Source organism: Juglans microcarpa x Juglans regia, chromosome 1D (assembly GCF_004785595.1).
Source record: "Juglans microcarpa x Juglans regia isolate MS1-56 chromosome 1D, Jm3101_v1.0, whole genome shotgun sequence".
Lineage (NCBI taxonomy): Eukaryota > Viridiplantae > Streptophyta > Magnoliopsida > Fagales > Juglandaceae > Juglans > Juglans microcarpa x Juglans regia.
In genome coordinates, this window is record NC_054594.1 from 29,286,638 (window position 1) to 29,305,916 (window position 19,279).

A 19,279-nucleotide genomic window follows, 5' to 3' on the forward strand; every position below is an offset into this window, starting at 1 on the left:
AGACAAGTCCTTAGACTTATTGCATGGTAAGGCCAAGTCCCTAGACTTGCCAACTGACCCCCCGTCCAACAAAGCTAAGTCCCTAGACTCGCCCATCCAATAAAGAAGTCGAGTCCCTAGACTTGTTGCAGGGTAAGGCCAAGTCTCTTGACTTGCCGACAGACCCCCCCGTCCAACAAAATCGAGTCCTTAGACTCGTTGTGGGGCAAGGCCAAGTCTCTAGACTTGCCGACCGACCCCCAGTCCAACAAAGTCGAGTCCCCAGACTTGCAACGAAGTCGAGTCCCTACACTGGCTGTTGGATAAGGCCAAGTCTCTTAACTTGCCAACTGACCCCCCGTTCAACAAAGCTGAGTCCCTAGACTCGTGACGAAGTCGAGTCCCTAGCAACGAAGTCGAGTCCTTAGACTCGTTGCAGGGTAAGGTCAAGTCTCTAGACTTGCCGATCGACCCCCCGTCCAACAAAGTCAAGTCCCTAGACTCGCAAAGAAGTCGAGTCCCTAGACTCGTTGTGGGGTAAGGCCAAGTCTTTTGACTTGCCGACCGACCTTGGTCCAACAAAGCTAAGTCTCTAGATTCACAACGAAGTCGAGTCCCTAAACTGGCTACGAGGTAAGGCCAAGTCCCTAGACTTGTTGACCGACCCCCTGTCCAACAAAGCCGAGTCTCTAGACTCGTCCATTCAATAAAGAAGTCTAGTCCCTAGACTCGTTGTGGGGTTAAGGCCAAGTCTCTTGACTTGCCGACTGACCCCTCGTCCAACAAAGTCAAGTTCCTAAACTTGCAACGAAGTCGAGTCCTTAAACTAGCTGTGGGGTACGACCAAGTTTCTTGACATGCTGACTGACCCCTTGTCCAACAAAACTAAGTCCCTAGACTCGCAATGAAGTCAAGTCCCTAGCAACGAAGTTGAGTCCCTAGACTTGATGCTGGGTAAGGCCAAGTCCCTATACTTGCCGACTGACCCCTCGTCCAACAAAGCCGAGTCCCTAGACTCACTGCGGGACAAGGTCAAGTCTCTTGACTTGCCGATCGACCCCCCATCCAACGAAGCCGAGTTCCTAGACTCGTTGTGGAGAAAGGCCAAGTCCCTAGACTTGCCAATTGACCCCCTTGTCCAACAAAACTGAGTCCCTAGACTCACCCGTCCAATAAAGAAGTTGAGTCCCTAAAATCACTGCGAGGTAAGGCTAAGTCTCTTGACTTGCCGACCGACCCCCCATCCAACAAAGTTGAGTCCCTAAACTCACTGTAGGGTAACAAAGCTGAGCCCCTAGACTCGTAAAGAAGTCGAGTCCCTAGACTCGTCTCGGGGCAAGGCCAAGTCTCATGACTCGCCGAGCCCCCGTCCAATGAAGACAAGATTCATCGTTAAGTCAAAAAAAGAGAGAAAACAACAAGAAGTGGGACACAAGCAGTCAGGAGAAACATATTTCCATTTCCATTTCATCAAAAAGTGTATAACTCTTACAAAGTCGGAAACAAAAAGTGTTATACAAAGGCCCTACAATGCAAATATATATATATATATATATAGTCTAAGCTCGTCACTACGGAGGAGGAGGTGGAGGAGCACCCGTGGGATGCGGAGGACACCCTGGCTTCTCGAAGTTCTTGACATAAGCTTGCGCTTGGGCATTCGGGGGAAGGGAGGCCAAGTCCAGAGCGTGTAGGTCTAGCCCAGGATTCTAGAGTAGGTGCCCGTGCAGTCGTTCAAGACCCTCCATGTAGTCGTAAGACCAGGCTGTGTCCCGAATGGCTTTGGCCTGCACGATCCGGGATCTGATCTCTTCGAAACGTTATGCAACATTGCCCAATTGAGACTTCAGGCCAGCAATCTCGATGTCGCGGGCCAGGAGGTCAATGTTCCTCTGGGTTCCCGTGCGTGAGAGTTCTCTAATCCGTTTCTTCACCCGTCGTAGTTGCTCCCTTAGGTTTTAGGCCTCCTAGGTAAGTTTGAAGTGCCCAACCAATAGTTTTGAGTGTTGTCTGGCAACCGAGGCTCGACCCCACTCAGTTCTTTCAACTTCTCCCGAACAGACTACAGCTCCACTTCCCTGTTGACCAAGTTTCGCTCGGCCGCGACACGAGCCTTTTCAATGCCTTGGTACTCAAACGATCACCGCTGCATGTTTTACTCGGCATCGCATAGAAGGCATCTCAGAGCCTTCTTCTTCTGCTTACGCCATGCAGCGACCATCCGTAAAAGTCAGTTCTGCTCCTCCAAGAGCTGGTTCTGCTCCTTGAATAGTTGGTTCTGGTCTTTCATGAACACTACCTCGCGGATCAGCTCTTTGCACCCTGTCTTGATGTCCTTGATCTTCCAGACCGCCTGCTTCATCTTGTAGTACTCAAAGCACCCCAACATCTCGAGCTCCCGATTGGCCTCTCTAGCTCCCCCAACTCCTCCTTGATCGTCGAGGCCAACTGATCTGGGTCATCCGCTCGGTGGCCGTAGCCCAGGCTCTCTCTAGGCTTGAGGCTTGTGCCTAGCTCCCGTCGACCCTAACGAAAGTGGAAGGGCCGGCGACTACCAGCTGCAAGGAGAAGTTTGGAAGTGACCCCCAAGTCTCGTTGCACTGCCCTGGTGTAATCGAGGACAGAGGCTCAAAATCGTTGTCATCACTTAACTTTACGACGACAGGGAGATCTTGATAAGTTCCCTCAAGCTTGGCCCCGCTAGGCTTAGCGAAGGAAGGCGGGGAGGGAGCGACCCTGGTGTGGGGAGAGGCTGACTCGGCTACCTCCTCTGGCTTCCCGGTCGTAGCAAAAGGGACATCTCCTTGGCCTCCCCTTGCTCCCCTCTTTCTCTTCCTTCTTCTTCTTCTTCTTCTTCGTCACGCGATTGCAAGAAGAAGTCGGGACGCTCTCCTTCTTCTCCTCTTCCTCCTTCTCCCTCTCATTCTTTTTCTCCCTCTTCGCTCTTGAACCAAGAGGGACTCTGCTCTTTTTCTTAGCATCCGACTTTATAGGTCTGTTGGGGAGCCCCACGAGCTGCCGCCTCCCTAGAGTGTCTTTAAAAGACACGAACAGCTCGAACATGTTGGGCCCATGAGGGGGGTGTGCAAAGGAACTGAAGAAAAGCACCTAGAGGTCGCACCCATCCACCTCTTCCTCATAAGGGAACAATGGGTCAGGAATGGACCCAGAAGAAGCAAGCCGAAGACCCAACAAAGAAGAAGAAGGCCCGGCAGCGGAGTGCAAACTACTCGGAAACGATATGCTCTCCCATATTGAAAGGACCGGAATCTTCGGGCGCATGGATCACTGCTGCCCCTGTCCACGGGCGTCCTAGCCCTAGGGTGCCTCAACATGGCTTCCTGATTCCCCAAAACGACCTCGAGAAGAAGAGGTACCCCTGGCCCCACTACTTGGCTTCTTTCGAGGTGGATCGTGACATACCTTCAACCATTTTGCCTTACCGCTAGAAGAGCTTGAGGCCCACTCCGGCTTGGGGGGAGGGAACCTCTCCCAGAAAGTTCCTACCGACCGTGTAGGAGTGACTGGGCACGGACAAATAGTTCTGAATGTTCCCGTCAAAAATGGCCTAATCGGTTTGCGACTCGTCAGGATTGGCCCTCACCCATGCCATCACTATCTTTAGATGGGCCTCCTCCTTACGGTTCAATGTGAGTCCCAGACTCTCTTGGAAGGGAGGAACCCCCAGACCGCCTAGACAGGATACTCCTTCTGGGCAGCCTCCCCCTCAGGGTACTCCTAGTCTAAGCCCGAAACGAAGAAATACTTCCGGGACCATTACTTAATGCTCGAGTGGCACTGCTCGAGCGAAGCAATCTTCTGGCCAGGAGTCCAAGCCTGGAAATTGCATATCCTCCCCGGCTGGTGATTGATGCAGTATACCGATAAGAACTCCCGAATCGTCAAGTCGGGATACTCCTCAGCAGTCCCACTAAAGGCGATCCGAAAAATGACGCAACTAGACTCTAGGAGTCACCATACGTTGGGATAGAGCTACGTCAGGGCTAGCCCAAGGTAATTGAGAACCTTGCAAGCAGGACAACAGAATAGGAGGCGCAGACCATTGGCAAACATAAGGGGAAAATGGCCACTCTTGATGCCACGCCGTTAGGATTCACTCAGTGCTCGCCCTCTAGGGGATCTCCAAGACAAAGGAGGGGGAAAATGTTGTATTTGGCGTGAAATGCCTTGAGGTCTGTGCCAGAGACTGATGAAACCTAGCACTTCTCGGTGAAGTGTGGAGTAACGAAATCAGCCTTGGGTACCATGGTAGTGATGAGAAGTAACAAGAAGAAAACGGCGGATGCGGTATGCAAAAGAAGAGAGAGACAACGACGAAGGTAGAGCAAAAGGCTTGGGAAGGTGAATGAGGCACGGCGATGGAAGAGAAATGGCAGGAACTCGAAGGGAGAAAAATGGTAGGAGCACGAAGGAAGACTGAGAGAAACGGAAGGAAGAATGGAGGAAGAGGAATGAGAAGTGAGCTTTATATAGCAGAGGGAAGTTGGAGGGAGAGCGGGAAACGAGGCAACCCTGATAGTGATGACACCAGCGAACGCCACGCGAATCCTAGCAACCTAGACGACCCCTCGGATGGCAGCCACCGTTTCAGGTGTGTGGGGGGCACGGACCAATGAGGCCCCTGGACGTGGAGAGAATGATAGTTGGAACGTCCAATCAACTGACGAGAGATGGAACAGACAACTCATTAATGGCCTCGAGAATCCAAATTGGCAGGAGACGAACGGATGGCCTTGAAAACTCGAATGATGGATGGCTCATTAATGACAAAAGACAAAAGGGTAATAGGGACAAGTCGCCTTGGAAGCTCGAGTCGACAGGAGCCGAACGGGTGATATCGAGGGACTAACGGGCGACACCATTACTGGGAGCCATTTTGAAATCACACCACATCTCTGTGATAGGAATTTGCGGGATACTATGAGGGGGGCACCTCCGAGAGAGGGGCCCAGGTCTGAAGAGGTCAAGCTATGGAGACCCCAGGCCTCCTAGGCGAAAACCCAGAGTAGGCCAGAAGCCCAAATTGGGAAATCATGTAACGAGACCACGACTACAGATCCAGAGAGGTTTCGACACTACGCTCGAGCACCCAGAACCCCACCACAAGGCAATGATCATCTCAAGGCTCGGTAACCTACTAAGCCCTGCCATAAGGTATAGCATGGATTATTGCTAATGGACACAGCCGACTGAGTGTGTTCGATCATGGGCACGCCAGGCCTGAGACACACCACACTCGATGTGTGTCAGGTAACCCAGCACGTAACAACGTGCTACCAGAGGTGCCACAAGACGACATGACCATGATCTGACACCCTGCCACAACAGAACGATGGCAGCAGGTCTAACCCAAGCATGGCCTGACACGCCACGATCTCTTTCGACAATCTAAGCCGTGACCTGATACACCGACACGACAGAAAGTGGTAAAAGACTTGACTCAAGTATGACCTGACACACCATGATCTCCTTCAGCAGTCGGGTCCCTAGAACAAGTATAAATAACAGTCATCCCTCGCATGGGAACGCTCTCAGAACCCTTTTACCATTCTCTCTAGTTTTTTAAGCTTTTCCCATCCAATGAGGATTATTCACTGACTTTGGCATCGAAGTGACCCTGGACGCACCAGAGCCATCTTCTCCCTCTTAGTTGTAAGTCCAGTGAGTTTGGTTGTTGTGGAGCTGCTCAGGTTGTGAAACATGACATCAACAACTCTCAACCACAAACTTTTATCTAGAACTTGTATTAAAGGAAAATAATAGAGGATTCTTTATATCATATCTGTTAATAAGAAGAAAAATCAGTTTGTCATGTCCTTTGAAATTGTCCTTTTACGAATGATGTTTAGTAAGAAGGCAAAAGCAACATTCAAAAGAAATCAAATTATTCAAACAATTTCCTCAGATCTATGGGACCAATTGCAAATTCATTACCAAGGGGAGGCTTGGGACAAAATAGCAATTACAATGAGGAGGCTATGGTTTCAAAGAAACTCTTTCGTCTTTGAAGGGACCTTCACTAGCCCAAAACAAATTGTTAACTCAGTTGAAGGGACAATAATAAATTACAATCGATCAATTAGAAATGGAGAGCAAACTGAGCAAACAGTCCTGAACAATGATATGACAGGGGTAGCATGGATCAAACTAGCTACTCAGGTCATCAAGTTTAACTAGGATGCAACTATATAGTCCAAGCATAAATTCATGGCATTCGGAATCATGGTAAGAGACTCTGAGGGGGAAGCCTTGGCTGCGATACACACATACATTCCTTATATAACAGAACTAGAAGTGCTTGAAACCATTACATTATGGAATGCTATGGTGTTTTGTCGAGACTTGGGAATCCAGAAATCAACCATTGAAGGTTATGCATTGGATGTTGTTCAGGTGGTTAGAAGAGAGGGAAAAAAATAGAGGTCATTGTGGACAATTTGATGGGCACAAAGATGGACTTAGTCTTAAAGATCCTTTGCAAGTTCCAAATGGGCCAATTACAAGGTCAAGAGCCAAGAAGATTAAGGAGGCAAAGCAATGATTGGTGCAATTCACTTGGGATGCAGCTATCAAGACTCCAACACTCAAGATGGGTTTCAGAGAAGGAGATCCAGTTTTGATCCACTTGATACAAGCTATGGAAGTCATGAGCTAGAGTTATTGTTTGAACCTTGTTTAATTTATTAAAAGAGCTTATTTTATTAGTTATAGGAATTAGTCTAGAATAATGAGGCTTAAGGATGTTTGGCCAACATATGTTTTATATTTTATGAACTAGAGTTTCAAGAGAAGTTTTTTAGAATAGTTTAGGAATTGTTTTTATTTGCAGCTAGGGTTTCTTTTAGGAATGCCTTGTACTTCGTCCAAGGATTTAATTTATTAAAAGGGCTTATTTTATTAGTTATAGAAATTAGTCTAGAATAATGAGGCTTGAGGATGTTTGGCTCACATATGTTTTATGTTTTATGAGCTAGAGTTTCAAGGGAAGTTTTTAAGAGTAGTTTAGGAATTGTTTTTATTCATAGCTAGGGTTTCTTTTAGGAAGTCCTTGTATTTCGTCCAAGAGTATTTTGGGAAAGGATTTTATGTTAATCTAGGGTTTTTAGGGGATTGAGATATGTAAGTTACTGTAGACAAGTATTGTAGCCGCAGTACTATTCACTTAGGGGTATTTTTGGAATATGGAGATTTATTTTGGCTAGGGTTTTAATTAGGTTTTGGTTTAAATACTCTTTGTAGCCTCATTTTAATTAGTTTATGAAATTTGATAAATTTATTTATTGTGAGTTGAGTTTATCTCCTCTTGTTATTGAATGAACTTTTGAACTTATCAAAAGCAAACCACAATCTTTGTGACGTTCCTCCTTATAATTTAGGTTCTTGAGACAGGTTTTTCAACGGGTCTAGATTTTCATATAATCTAGGTTCTTGAAATGAGTTCCTCAACGGGTCTAAATTTTCCATTGGCTTGATTTGGGTTTTCTTGAGTGAGTTTTCAAATTGATTGTGGGTTCAAGGGATTTCATTCCCACTAGTTTTCAAAAATGTCCCTAAGTGAATAGTACCGCAACTACAGTACAACAGTAACTTACATATCTCAATCCTCCAAAAACCCTAGATTAACATAAAATTATTTCCCAAAATACCCTTGGGCGAAATACAAGGTCTTCCCAAAAGAAACGCTAGCTGCAAATTAAAACAATCCCTAAACTACTCTTAAAAACTTCTCTTGAAACCCTAGTTCATAAAACATAAAACATATGTGAGCCAAACATCCTCAAGTCTCATTATTCTAGACTAATTCTTATAACTAATAAAATAAGCTCTTTTAATAAATTAAACAATGTCCAAACAATAACTCTAACTCATATCTTCCATAGCTTATATAAGTGGATCAAAACTGGATCTCCTTCTTTGAAGCCCATCTTGAGTGTTGGAGTCTTGATAGCTTTATCCAAAGTGGATTGCATCAATCCTTGCATTGTCTCCTTGATCTTCTTGTCTCTTGACCTTGTAATTGGCTCATCTAGAACTTGCAAAACATCTTTAAGACTAGGTCCATCTTGGTGCCCATCATAGTTGGTCGAGGACATCCTGCTCAAGAGTAGTGAAAATTAGGGTCTACAACATGTCAAAAGGGAAGCCAATAGGGCAGCTCAGAAGCTGGCAAATATGGCTATAAATGGATCAGTTTGTTCGATAATCCACTTGATACTTGCTCGATTAAACTCAAATCGAGCTCAACTTGTGAAAAAAAATTCGCTCGTGAGAACATATTCCTGCTCGATTAGTAAATGATACATACCTGACTAAACTCGATTCAACTTAGTTAAGGCTAGTTAAGGCCCGCTTGTTTATACTCGAGTCGACTTGATTAAAACTCATTCATACATTGATAAATGTGTATATATATGTATATATTGGTTAATAATATAAGCATAACACATTTTATAATTAAATATATAGTAGGTAACCTATTTACTTATGCGTATATAGTGAATATACCTCATAACTATTTATGACTTGTAGTAGTAAGATTTAATAATTTCATATACTAGTATGTAGGAATCATATATGAAATATTGATATATACTATCATACTATCTATATGCATTAGTAATTTATGTAGGCATATAACATATGGTTATTATGGATAAATATCAACTAGTTATATACGAATTATTTATAAATTTATAAATTTTTTTTAATTCAATAATAGGTCTATTTGTTAGTTGTAAACATTCTATTAAATTTAGATTTTTATTTATCTAATTTCTTAATTATTAAATCTTATCTAAAACCTAAAAATTAAACAATTCCAGCTTGGCTCAATTCAGCTAGGCTCGACTTTACTCGAGCTCGAGCTGAAAACTTAGCTTATTGAGTAAAGTTCGAACAAAGATTAGAAAGAAAATCTTGAGTTCAAACTCGAGCTCGAACTTAAATTGTTTTAGTCGAACTGAACTCAACAATCTAAAGACTGGCTCGATTACCGCTCTACCAGCAAAAATGGCAATTAGGGAGGCTGAACAAAGAATATGGATAGAAGACTATCCAATGACACTGCATGATATTGTTATGGTTGAAAAGTGTAGTTATGATTTGTAGCTCAGTATATCTTGAATAAAATGGTCTATTGTCTTTTTTTTTTTTTTTTTTCCAAAAATGTATAGATAGATAGTTAGATAGATAGATATCACTCCACCTACACATATTTTAGATAAATTTTCATTTAAATAAATGGCAAGATAAAATAAGCCACGACATTGGTCCTATCAAATAGTGTCGTTACCAATTAAAAAAAGAAAAATTCTACATTCAGTCAACCCGGGTAGACGCCGCTTAAGCGGCTGCTAATGTGGCAAAATGGAAACGAACCATTTCACTCCCCTCAATTTTTTTTTTTCATTTCATTCCCTCCCTCAGCAATTTCTTCAGTCCCTCCCTCTTTTACGTTTCCTCTCTTCGTCAAGAACTCCCTCTCTCGATCCTTCCACAAAGCCATCTCGGTGAAGACCACAAGTCCATCCCCTAGAAGCATCGAAGAAACCTCGACGGCACATCCCTCCCCTCGAACCCGCCGCCCTCCCTTCCTCAGCTGACTGATGGAAGTCTAAGACCACAAATTGCCGGCTTCGTCTTCAGCCATAGTGTTACGTCGTCTTCCTCAGTTTCCCTATCTCAAACCCTACATAGCCCGCCCTAATTCCATTCATCTCGAAACCAGTTAGCCCTAACCCTAGCCCCCTTCTCAGTTATCCTGAAGGCAAGCAATTTCTTCAAACTCTTGCAATATTTTTTTTTTTGAATTTCAGGACTTATATAGTTTTATATATTAATATTGCATATGCATTGTCACCGAAGATTAGCTCTGGATTTAGTGTCTGATTCCTTGGAAACATGGGACTCGGTTGGTGGGTTTGTGTTACTTTTCAATATCATTTTTCATGAAAGCTAAGGTTCTGATTTTCTTAGGATTATAGGACTTATTTTGTGTTGGATCAAGTGCTTAGATATTAAATTTAGCTGAACATCCTGTTGAGGAGGTTTCTCTATAGAATTCAGAATGTTTCTCTGTGGATTGTTTTGATTTTCTCTTTTGTTTTATTCATGAGCTTTGCTACACATCATTGTTCTGATTTTCTTAGGATTTTAGGACTTATTTTGTGTTGGATCAAGTGCTTAGATCTTAAATTTAGTTGAATGTTCTGTGGAGGTGATTTCTTTGTAGAATTCAGAATGTTTCTCTGTTGATGTTTGTTGATTAATATTTCATTCTTTTGAAAAGAAAAAGGTTCTAGTCAATGTAGTCATTGATCATAGGTTTCGTGTTTGATATTATCCAATTTATTTATCTACTCTCCATAGATATTAAATAGTGTATTGACTTGACTTAATTTGGTAAGTTTTATGTTTATATAAAACGAGAAGATAGCAACTTGCAAAGTCACTTAAATTGAAAGCAACCAATGAATCATAATGGAGTCTTGACAGCTGCATCCAAATAAGGTGTTTTAATCTTATTTTCCATTGTTTAACAAGACTCTCTCTCTCTCTCTCTCTCACTTTAGTTTAGAGGCATGCCAAACATTGAAACAAAGGAAGAGATTAATTATTAAGAATTATGGTAATAACTTTAAAGTTGGTTGCAAAAGTGATGAGAGAATCTCATGCAAAGAATTAGATTGGGGCAAGATTTTGGTGTTAGAGTATGATTTTGATCCTCTAAGCAGATTTGCCTTTTCAAAATTAGCATAGTTTTCTTTTTGGTTCCACTGACTTCCAGTACCATGTTAAAAAAAAAATCGAAGCATATGGCTAATTAATTAACAAGTCCAGAGATGTCTCTCTCCTCCCATGCATCTGCCTTAACTTATTCCCTATGGCCTACACTATCTAATTGATGCCTTTGCAAGGTCTTAAAAAAGTGTATCTCCTCTAAGTAGATTTGCCTTTTGAAAATTAGCATAGTTTTCTTTTTGGGTTCCACTGACTTACAATACCACATTTAAAAAAAAAAACAAAAAACATCGATGTATATGGCTAATTAATTAACAAGTCCAGAGATGTCCCTCTCCTCCCATGCATCTGCCTTAACTTATTCCCTATGGCCTACATTATCTAATTGCAAGATCTTAAAAAAGTCGTTTATATCAATATATTAACACCCTTTCATGCAAATGATATTTTCTTGAATATGTCTTTTCATATGTGTGCCGTTACATTGTGCTTTTGGTTCATGTTAGAATGTTGTCATCAATTATGTCTTCTTCATCTTCCGATATACGTACTTTGGATCAACCATTCTGCTTCTGTGAGCTTTAAGCTACATTGAGATACTCAAATACTACAATAAATTCAAGACGATCATTCTTAGGGTGTCCAAAGTACAACACAAAGGTAACTAACTACATGACTTGTAATGTAACTTTAAAATAAATTGATTAATATTACGTACCAACATTTATATATGTTTGCAAATATTAGGGATTACCATACTGAAAGTATTTCAAGTGGGCAGATAGTGATCAATACACAGAGTTGGATCCACAAGAAAGACAAAACGAACTATTAAGGAAGGAGGAAGAGGTCGAAAAGAGACTCCACGATATCGAGAAGAGGGAGATTGAGTTCCGTAAGAGGGCGGATGAAATTGAGAAGAGAGAGATGGTGCAAGATGGTAGAGATGAAGAGTTTCTGAAGAAGACAAAGATGCTTCTTGAGTAAGAAGATGGAATAAGATGTTCACGCATGCTTCTCCGAGCGTATTCGGCTTTTGTAGTTGTTATTTGTTGTTACTTAGTGACATAGTAGTGGTTTTATGTTATAGCTTTGACTATTTAGTGAGTGCAATGTAATAGTTGATGACTTTTTTTGTTGCATTTTGCCTCTTATGCTTGTGGCATGACAAACACTAAATTGGTTGTAAAATAGCTGTATTATAATCAATGGATGTAGTGGTTTTGTGCATTCCTTTCCAGATTGAGATTTATAGCATAAATAAATGTTATATTGCACATTGCTTTCCAGAATTAGATTTATAGCATAAAGTAGAAAGTTATATTGCACATTCCATTAAGTTATATTGCACATTCCATTCCAGAATTAGATTTCTAGCATAAATAAATTGTACATATTTGTTTTGACCATACAAAACCACATGACTCTTAACATCTTATCTTAATGCCAAACGGCACAAACTATAATAACAGTTAATAATTTCACAATATCATCATGAATGCATTTGCCCATATCATTTTTCCGATTGTGACAAATCCAATCCATGTTGCACCGATTGTAATTCATCCAACCTAAATTGCATCTGTACGGATTAATATAAAGTGTTAATCTAATGTAACTATTACAATTAAAATGAGAAAAGTTTACAATTATTAAACTTTCTTGGCTTCCAATCACTGTTTCCTAGTATCGGGTTCCACTACTGTAAAAAACTAAGCTGTCTCGAACAAGCTGTTGATGATCAACAACATCCAAATATTATTAGTCGAATGGTTACTTCTTCCACTTGCAAGCAGTAAAACACAAATTTTCAAATTGACTGCAGAACTCCTATGCCAATATTGCATTGTTTTTAAATATATTTCATTTATAATTTGTTTCTTTCCTATTACTTTTACAGGAAATATACTAGATAATAACAATTGGTCCTAGAGATACCATTTATTCTCTTCCATCTTTTGATTTCTAATTACAGCAAATTGATTGAATATGCTAGTAGGTCGCTTGAGATTTATATGAAAATGCAACTGTTGAGCTTTTGGCCTAATATCTCTACATTGAATTTTTCCTCTACATTTGCTAGTGTGATTGGGGCTTGCTCTATGTTGACAGATTCTTGAAACTGGCCAACAAGTTCAAAGTTCTATATGATTTGCTTTGCTAGCCCTCGTTAATTAGGGATTCCCATTTCCTTATATGTTTCTATATAAATTGTCGACGTTCTTTAGAGTGTATTTATCAATCAAGATCTACACATGTATTATGAAGAAGCTGATAATCCCAAACATATGCATTTCCTCCTTAATAAACTCAACCAATGTGCCACATTGAAGTTCCTACCAACATATTTTCTTAACATTGTTCCTAAAACAATAACTCCCAAGAAATCATAAAACATGAGCAAGTAAAAAAAATGGTCCTTACCATAGTAAAATTACTAAGAAGCTACACGGAAAATGAAGAAATCACTCACACGAAATGAGCTCGAGCACAAATTCACTTCAAAACAAATGAGCTCGAGTTTACAAATCCACACCAGCTCAAGTTGCCAGGCCAAAGACCACACCAGTTCATAGATCCACACAAGTTCAAGTTGCTGAGCCGAAGACCACAAATCTCTAAAGAAAACCATAGCACCAACTTAAGATGAGAAGCACCAACGCAAGAGAAGTTCCAAAATGCACTCAAATCGCAATCAGTTTTTGGCAAGAAGAAAACCAGAGCAAGATGAGAAGCTAATCGCCGAAGACAAGAAAATGCACTCAAATCGTCTTCATTTTCAAGTAGCATTCAAAGAAAATCGCCGAAGAAAGTTTCTGGCCGAAGAGAAGCACAAATCACCAAATCAAGGAAGAAGGTGAGAGAAGTGAATAAGTGAAGCGGGAATCTGAAATGCACTGCACTCTGTTTTTTCTTTTTTTTTTTAAAGAAAAACTCTAGAGTTAGTCGACTGGTGTAAGCGCGAGTGATGTGGCAAAATAAAGAAACGCATCGTTTTGAGCAATTTTCATTTCCCTCCCTTTCTGCTTTTCTTTCCTCTCTCGAAGCCGAAGTCCCCACCTCCCCTCCCTATGTGTTTCCATTTCCCTCCCTCGAAGCGCCTCCCTCCCTCCTTTGTGGTCATCGTTAACCCTAGAATAAGGTGATCAAGGACTCTGGTAATCGATGGGTTTCTTACACTAGTAATTTAAATTTAATTTTTTTTTGTTTTATTTTTGTTTTTGGTTAAACTATATGTTAGTGTGGCCCTTGAGATCGCCTTCCTCAGTGAAACAATCATGGAAGCGTGTCGAGTCATAGTCGCACGAAATCATCACGCACAGTTCTTTCTAAGGTTTTCCTTTTGAGTCCACTTTTCCCACTTGAGCCGTATAATCCGTGAGGCATTCCCCTTTGACATTGGATCTGTCACTTCCTTAATTTTCTTTGGAGATTAATTGGAAGATTTCAGCTCCATTGGTATGTTTTCAGTGTCTCATTCTATGGTGGCGAATAGTTACTACTATTCTTTCAATATTATGAACTCTACTAAAGATTATCAGCTAAGTTAATGTTTCTTCCTCCCGATTAAGATTTTTTTTGTTAGTAATCAACAGTTGATATCACATTTGTGGGTTTATTATTTGTTTGTACCCAAGTTGGGTTGCTAGAAATTTTACGCCAATATCTTAGTTTAATGATCCATCATTTTAATATTTCACCAAATTAAACATGAACTATTAGATCTTCTTGGCCAAGCTGGGATGTTTGATGAAGTAGAGGCCATAAGAATATGGAAATGGGACCATTTGAGGTTCTTTTCTTGAAGATTGTTCTATTCATGGCATGTTGAACTGGGTGAATATGTTGCAGAGCATCTCTTTGACCTGGATACTGAAAACCCAGGGGTTTATGTGCAGTGTTGTTATCAAAATATATATGAAGAAAGTTCCTGGATGTACTTCAAATTGAGGTGGATGTTGTTGTTTATTATTATTTATAATCAATTATCAAAAAAGGAAAAAGAAAAAGCAATTACTCTCATTCGTTAATGTTTTGAATGGATCAATTTGAAATTAAATTCTTATTATGTAATGTATAATAAGAATTATGAAATTTTTTTTGCTGGAAGAAAAAAATTGGCATGAATACATGATATAAAGTTTTAGTTCCATATTTCATAATCTGCTTGATGTTTATTAATATAATTCAGTTCTTGATGACTGTCATCTTGTGCTTAAAAGCAGAAACTTGGCAAGCCGGCATTGAGTACAAGTGTAGAAGATTAAACCTTCACTTGATTCTGAAGACATTTATAGCAGGAGCTCACGTAGACGTTTGTTTACAGCTGATGATCTACAATGTATTATCTAAACTATCCTAGTTATACGTTTGCAGTGTAACTCCTGTAATACTCATTTCCAAGATTATATAGCAGCTAACATGTAATGAATGTAATTCATGTATTGGACACTCAAACTATTGAGGTAGGGTTTGCATTTTTAATAGTTTCTATATTTGCAAGTTTAAATATATAAATATATATATATATAAATATATATATATATATATATAAATATATATATATAAACTTCTGTTTGTTTGAGGAAATGCAAGTGCCTGTGTGTGTTTTTGGGTTTAGTTCAAGCTACAGGTCTTATGATTATAAAGGTGTACTGGGAGTGCAAATCAATAACGGTACATTGGTAGTGAACCTGTAATGGTGGTTGTTGGTTTTTGTAGTGGGAGAAAATGAACAATAGAAAAGACACCTGCAGATTGAAATGGGACCAAGCATTTTTTTTTATATAAGCACACCTGCAATTGAAATGGGACCCGTGTCCTGCAATTATCCCTATTGCAATCACCAAGCATTCAACTAAAATACCAAAACTAAAAAATGACATTTTCATTACTTAAAACCTGTATTCCAACTGAATGATAAGAGTACCACTCGAAGGTTTGATTCAAGAAAAAAAAAATGGAGACAAAACCTGGGGACTAACTCCAGCATAAATAAATGTACCTATCTGTTTTGACCATACAAAACCACAAGACTCTTAACATTTTATCTTAGTGCCAAACGGCACAAACTATAATAAGAGAGACTAATTAACAGTACATGGGAATAACTCCTTTTCCCACTTCTATTTTGGCCTGTTTGGGAATGAAGCTAAATTACATATACAATTAAATATAAATGCATTTGCTCAAAGTGTGTCTACTTTCCATTGCAGCTTCAACATGTCCTAAGTAGCACAACCTCTATAGACAATACTCCTACAGTTAAAATAAGAATATTTAATGAGAATTCATCTCTAATAGACGATTTTTAGCACATACTTATTATGGCATCATGCCATATATTGAGTCCATGATTGGGTTGGGTGTTCAAACCAACTGCCCCCCCTCCAAAAAAAAATCTACATCCATAAAGTTTCAAACAAAAATTTGCAGAAATTAAAATTCAATCATATCATTGCATTGGGCGTGATCCAATGCCTTGTACACGTTGTTCAATATCCAAGGTCAGTGATCTTTGAGAAGAATATAATATTATAAACATGCTAGCCCAAAGAAATGAAGTATGAAGTATGAGTATAATATTTGAAATCTGAATTTTGAAGCTTCTAAGAGGAAGAACGAGTTCTAGTGTTGTTTCTAAACTTAAATAGAATATATTGTGCTTGCATGCAGCTCTTTCTAGGGAATATATACTTTAGAGCAGTTTTGAAGTAGTGGAATAACTAAAACCAGTAACATGATTGAGACCTTTTTAGAATTAGTCCCTTGAAGAGACTCCCATCAGTACTCTTAAATTCCTGCATTTTCATGATTTTGTCTTTAGGTATGTATGCCCAAGTGAAACAAAATTTGTGCAAGAATATTTAAGTTTAGTTGTATTACTAAAATGACATAATAACTGCAACATTAATAAGCATTTGTAATACTTTCCTAAAGAAGTACTACCATTAATAAGCATTAGTGGTTTCTTACCTTGAAGGGAAGGTGAAGGGAAGGGGTACCTACATGCATAAAAAGATGGTGGCTCTCCTTGGCTTTCAAGTATTTGTTTGCAAACAACTGCATAGAGGTGTTTGAATAGCATCCATTAATTAATTGATTAATTGATCGATTAATTAATGCCACCCTCATTATTTCTCTCCTTTGTACATTGACTGTACCCTGGATGTTTGTGTTTTGTTTTCGGCTTGTGAATTTAGCTCCTACCCCACCAATTTCCAGTTGAAAGACTGGCTTATGTTCAATTGTTTAAACATAATGACTCAATGAGGCATTTCTACCGAAAGAAGTTTCTGGTCCTTAATTCTCTATTTTCAGATCTTTTTACTTAAGTCGAAAAATTAACACTCCTTTACTTCCAATAGTTAACTCCATCCGAACTATGATTATGTGAATTATAGCTTAATTTCGACTAACTTCTTTGTAGATTTTGGAGTATACTTTAACATAAGATGTTACAAGACAATATATTGAAACCCATAACAAATTTTCATACTATAATAACTAATTAGTAGACTTCATTCATTCCTACAGCTCCACGTTAGAGTGGATATGGCAAACAAGATGGCCTCGAAAGAACTTCAGCATGTATTTCCATTCACAATCATCCTAAAAAGAAATGGAATGTGAGTTTTGAGAAACTTGCAATATTTTGGGGTGTTCTTTTCTTTTTTTCTTTTTACACAGAAGCATGAATTTCATTCATCACCAATAAACTCAACCAATGTGCAATATTGTTCCTACTAACAGATTTTGTTAACATTGTTCCTAAAGCAACAACTCCCAAGAAATCATGAAACAAAAGCAAGTAAAAAAATGTGCTTTACCAATCTACAGTTTCTTCAATTTTTTACTGGGTATTTCGCACGACTATAGCCGACAAGAAGGAGAAGACCAAATACCCTTTATTGGGTATTTCTTCAATTTTTTACTGGGTATCTACAATGAACAAATACCCCTTTATTGATTTGGAACTTTCATGGAAGTCTGCACTTACAAAGCCGAAGACCCACACTTGAAGATTTGAAGATGATCCACACAAATGGGTGAGCACAGATCCATGTGTAAATTCTGGACACCAACCTCTCCTATCAGTCGTAAGTGTGTAAATCCTGGAGCTTTCGAGAGAGAGTCAAAGCTGTCGTGCTTGGCGTCTTGCTGATTTGAAGCTGAAGACCCACACGAGGAAGATGACCCATGCAATTGGGTGAGCACAGATCGACTTGAAGACCATAATGCAAGAAGCCGAAGACCACAACAAAGAGCAAGTTTACGATCTGAGGAACAACACTACGAAGTCGAAGACGACTAACCAGACCATCAAAGCAAAGCGAGAATCCGAAAGAAAATAGAGTTTTCTTCTGTTTTGCATTTTGTGATTTTTTTTATAATATCCACGTCAGCCGACTCTGCAGCGACTGTAACTGACAACTGTACCTAGCAAAATTGTTTTTTAAATAACAGCTGCTACGTCAGCCGACTGCACGGCGACGGCACGAACCTATTAAAAAAAGAAAAAAGCTATATGCAGTCGGGGGCGTAAGCGCGGGGGAGTCGGTGTCTATGTGGAAAATGAGACGACATCGTTTCAGTCAAATGGAAAATGGTACGTTTTCTTCCCCTCCCTTCATCTTCAAAAGAATCCCTATTTTGCATCTCTGAACACCGAGCACCATAAGCCCAAAGAACCCCAGAGTCCTCGACTACAGCATCGCGTACTTCTTAATGGACCTTCTCCATTTCATCGTCTTCAACCCCAGAGACCTCCTCTTTATAGCCAACCACTTGGTGACGCTCTTCATCTTCCTCACGAGTCGGTACTTGGTCTCTCATGGCGCCTATGCCATACTGGTGCTCCTTATCCTTGCTGAGATCACCAGCGTGTGCCAGAACACTTGGACGCTTGCGATTGCTCGAAAGAACGATGCCATATTTGCTGCGAAACTATACGATCCCTTGTCTGCCCCCTTTTACACAGTGTATTCGATTATCAGGGGTCTCGTGGTACCGTATTTTGTGTACAAAATGTTTGCGTTCTATGCGAGTGGGGCAGCTAAGAGTGTGATCCCAAAGCGAGTGTGGGTTTCTTGGATTGTTGTAATTCTTATTGATATTTCTGTTAGTATACTGTGGGTTTTGAATCTTTGGGCTGAGTTTTACAGGGAAAGAATGGGAAAACTAGACAAGAAAATTAGATACATAGATGTATATATAGCAGTAAGAGCAATGCTATGTCGCCCAAGGCAGTGAAGAAGACAAACACTGTTCTTGCCTTGCTCGATGATTTGCAGCCATAGTGGAAGACGAGAGACCCCACGAAGACAATAATAACCCACGAAAAACATTTCAACCCACGAAGATGAGAGACCCCTCCCTTCAAAGAGAAGAGCTCTGAATGTAGCTCTGCCTTTCTATTTTCATTTTTTTTTAACTGATAGGCTGATGTGTGGCAGGACGACTCCCCTACGCTTACGTCTCTCGACTGTATGTAGAAGAGCTGTTAAAAAAAAGGATAGTGTCGTTCTCACATCAGAGA

General features: G+C 40.2%; 1 protein-coding gene across 1 annotated transcript; it reads left to right on the top strand.

Moving 5' to 3' along the window:
- The first annotated feature begins 4,358 nt into the window (after positions 1–4,358).
- On the top strand, positions 4,359–19,033 carry LOC121246378 (TLC domain-containing protein At5g14285-like). The gene is made up of 2 exons (XM_041144519.1): positions 4,359–4,591; positions 18,414–19,033. Exons 1-2 carry the CDS (start codon positions 4,359–4,361, stop codon positions 18,991–18,993), a joined length of 813 nt encoding a protein of 270 aa, XP_041000453.1. The 3' UTR covers positions 18,994–19,033.
- Positions 19,034–19,279: the final 246 nt, after the last annotated feature.

Excerpts from the sequence above, each read along its gene's own strand:
- LOC121246378 (XM_041144519.1), top strand. The coding sequence starts at position 4,359 with ATGGAAGAGAAATGGCAGGAACTCGAAGGGAGAAAAATGGTAGGAGCA. Across the intron at positions 4,592-18,413 it reads GATGGCAGCCACCGTTTCAG|CACCATAAGCCCAAAGAACC; the intron begins GTGTGTGGGGGG and ends CTGAACACCGAG.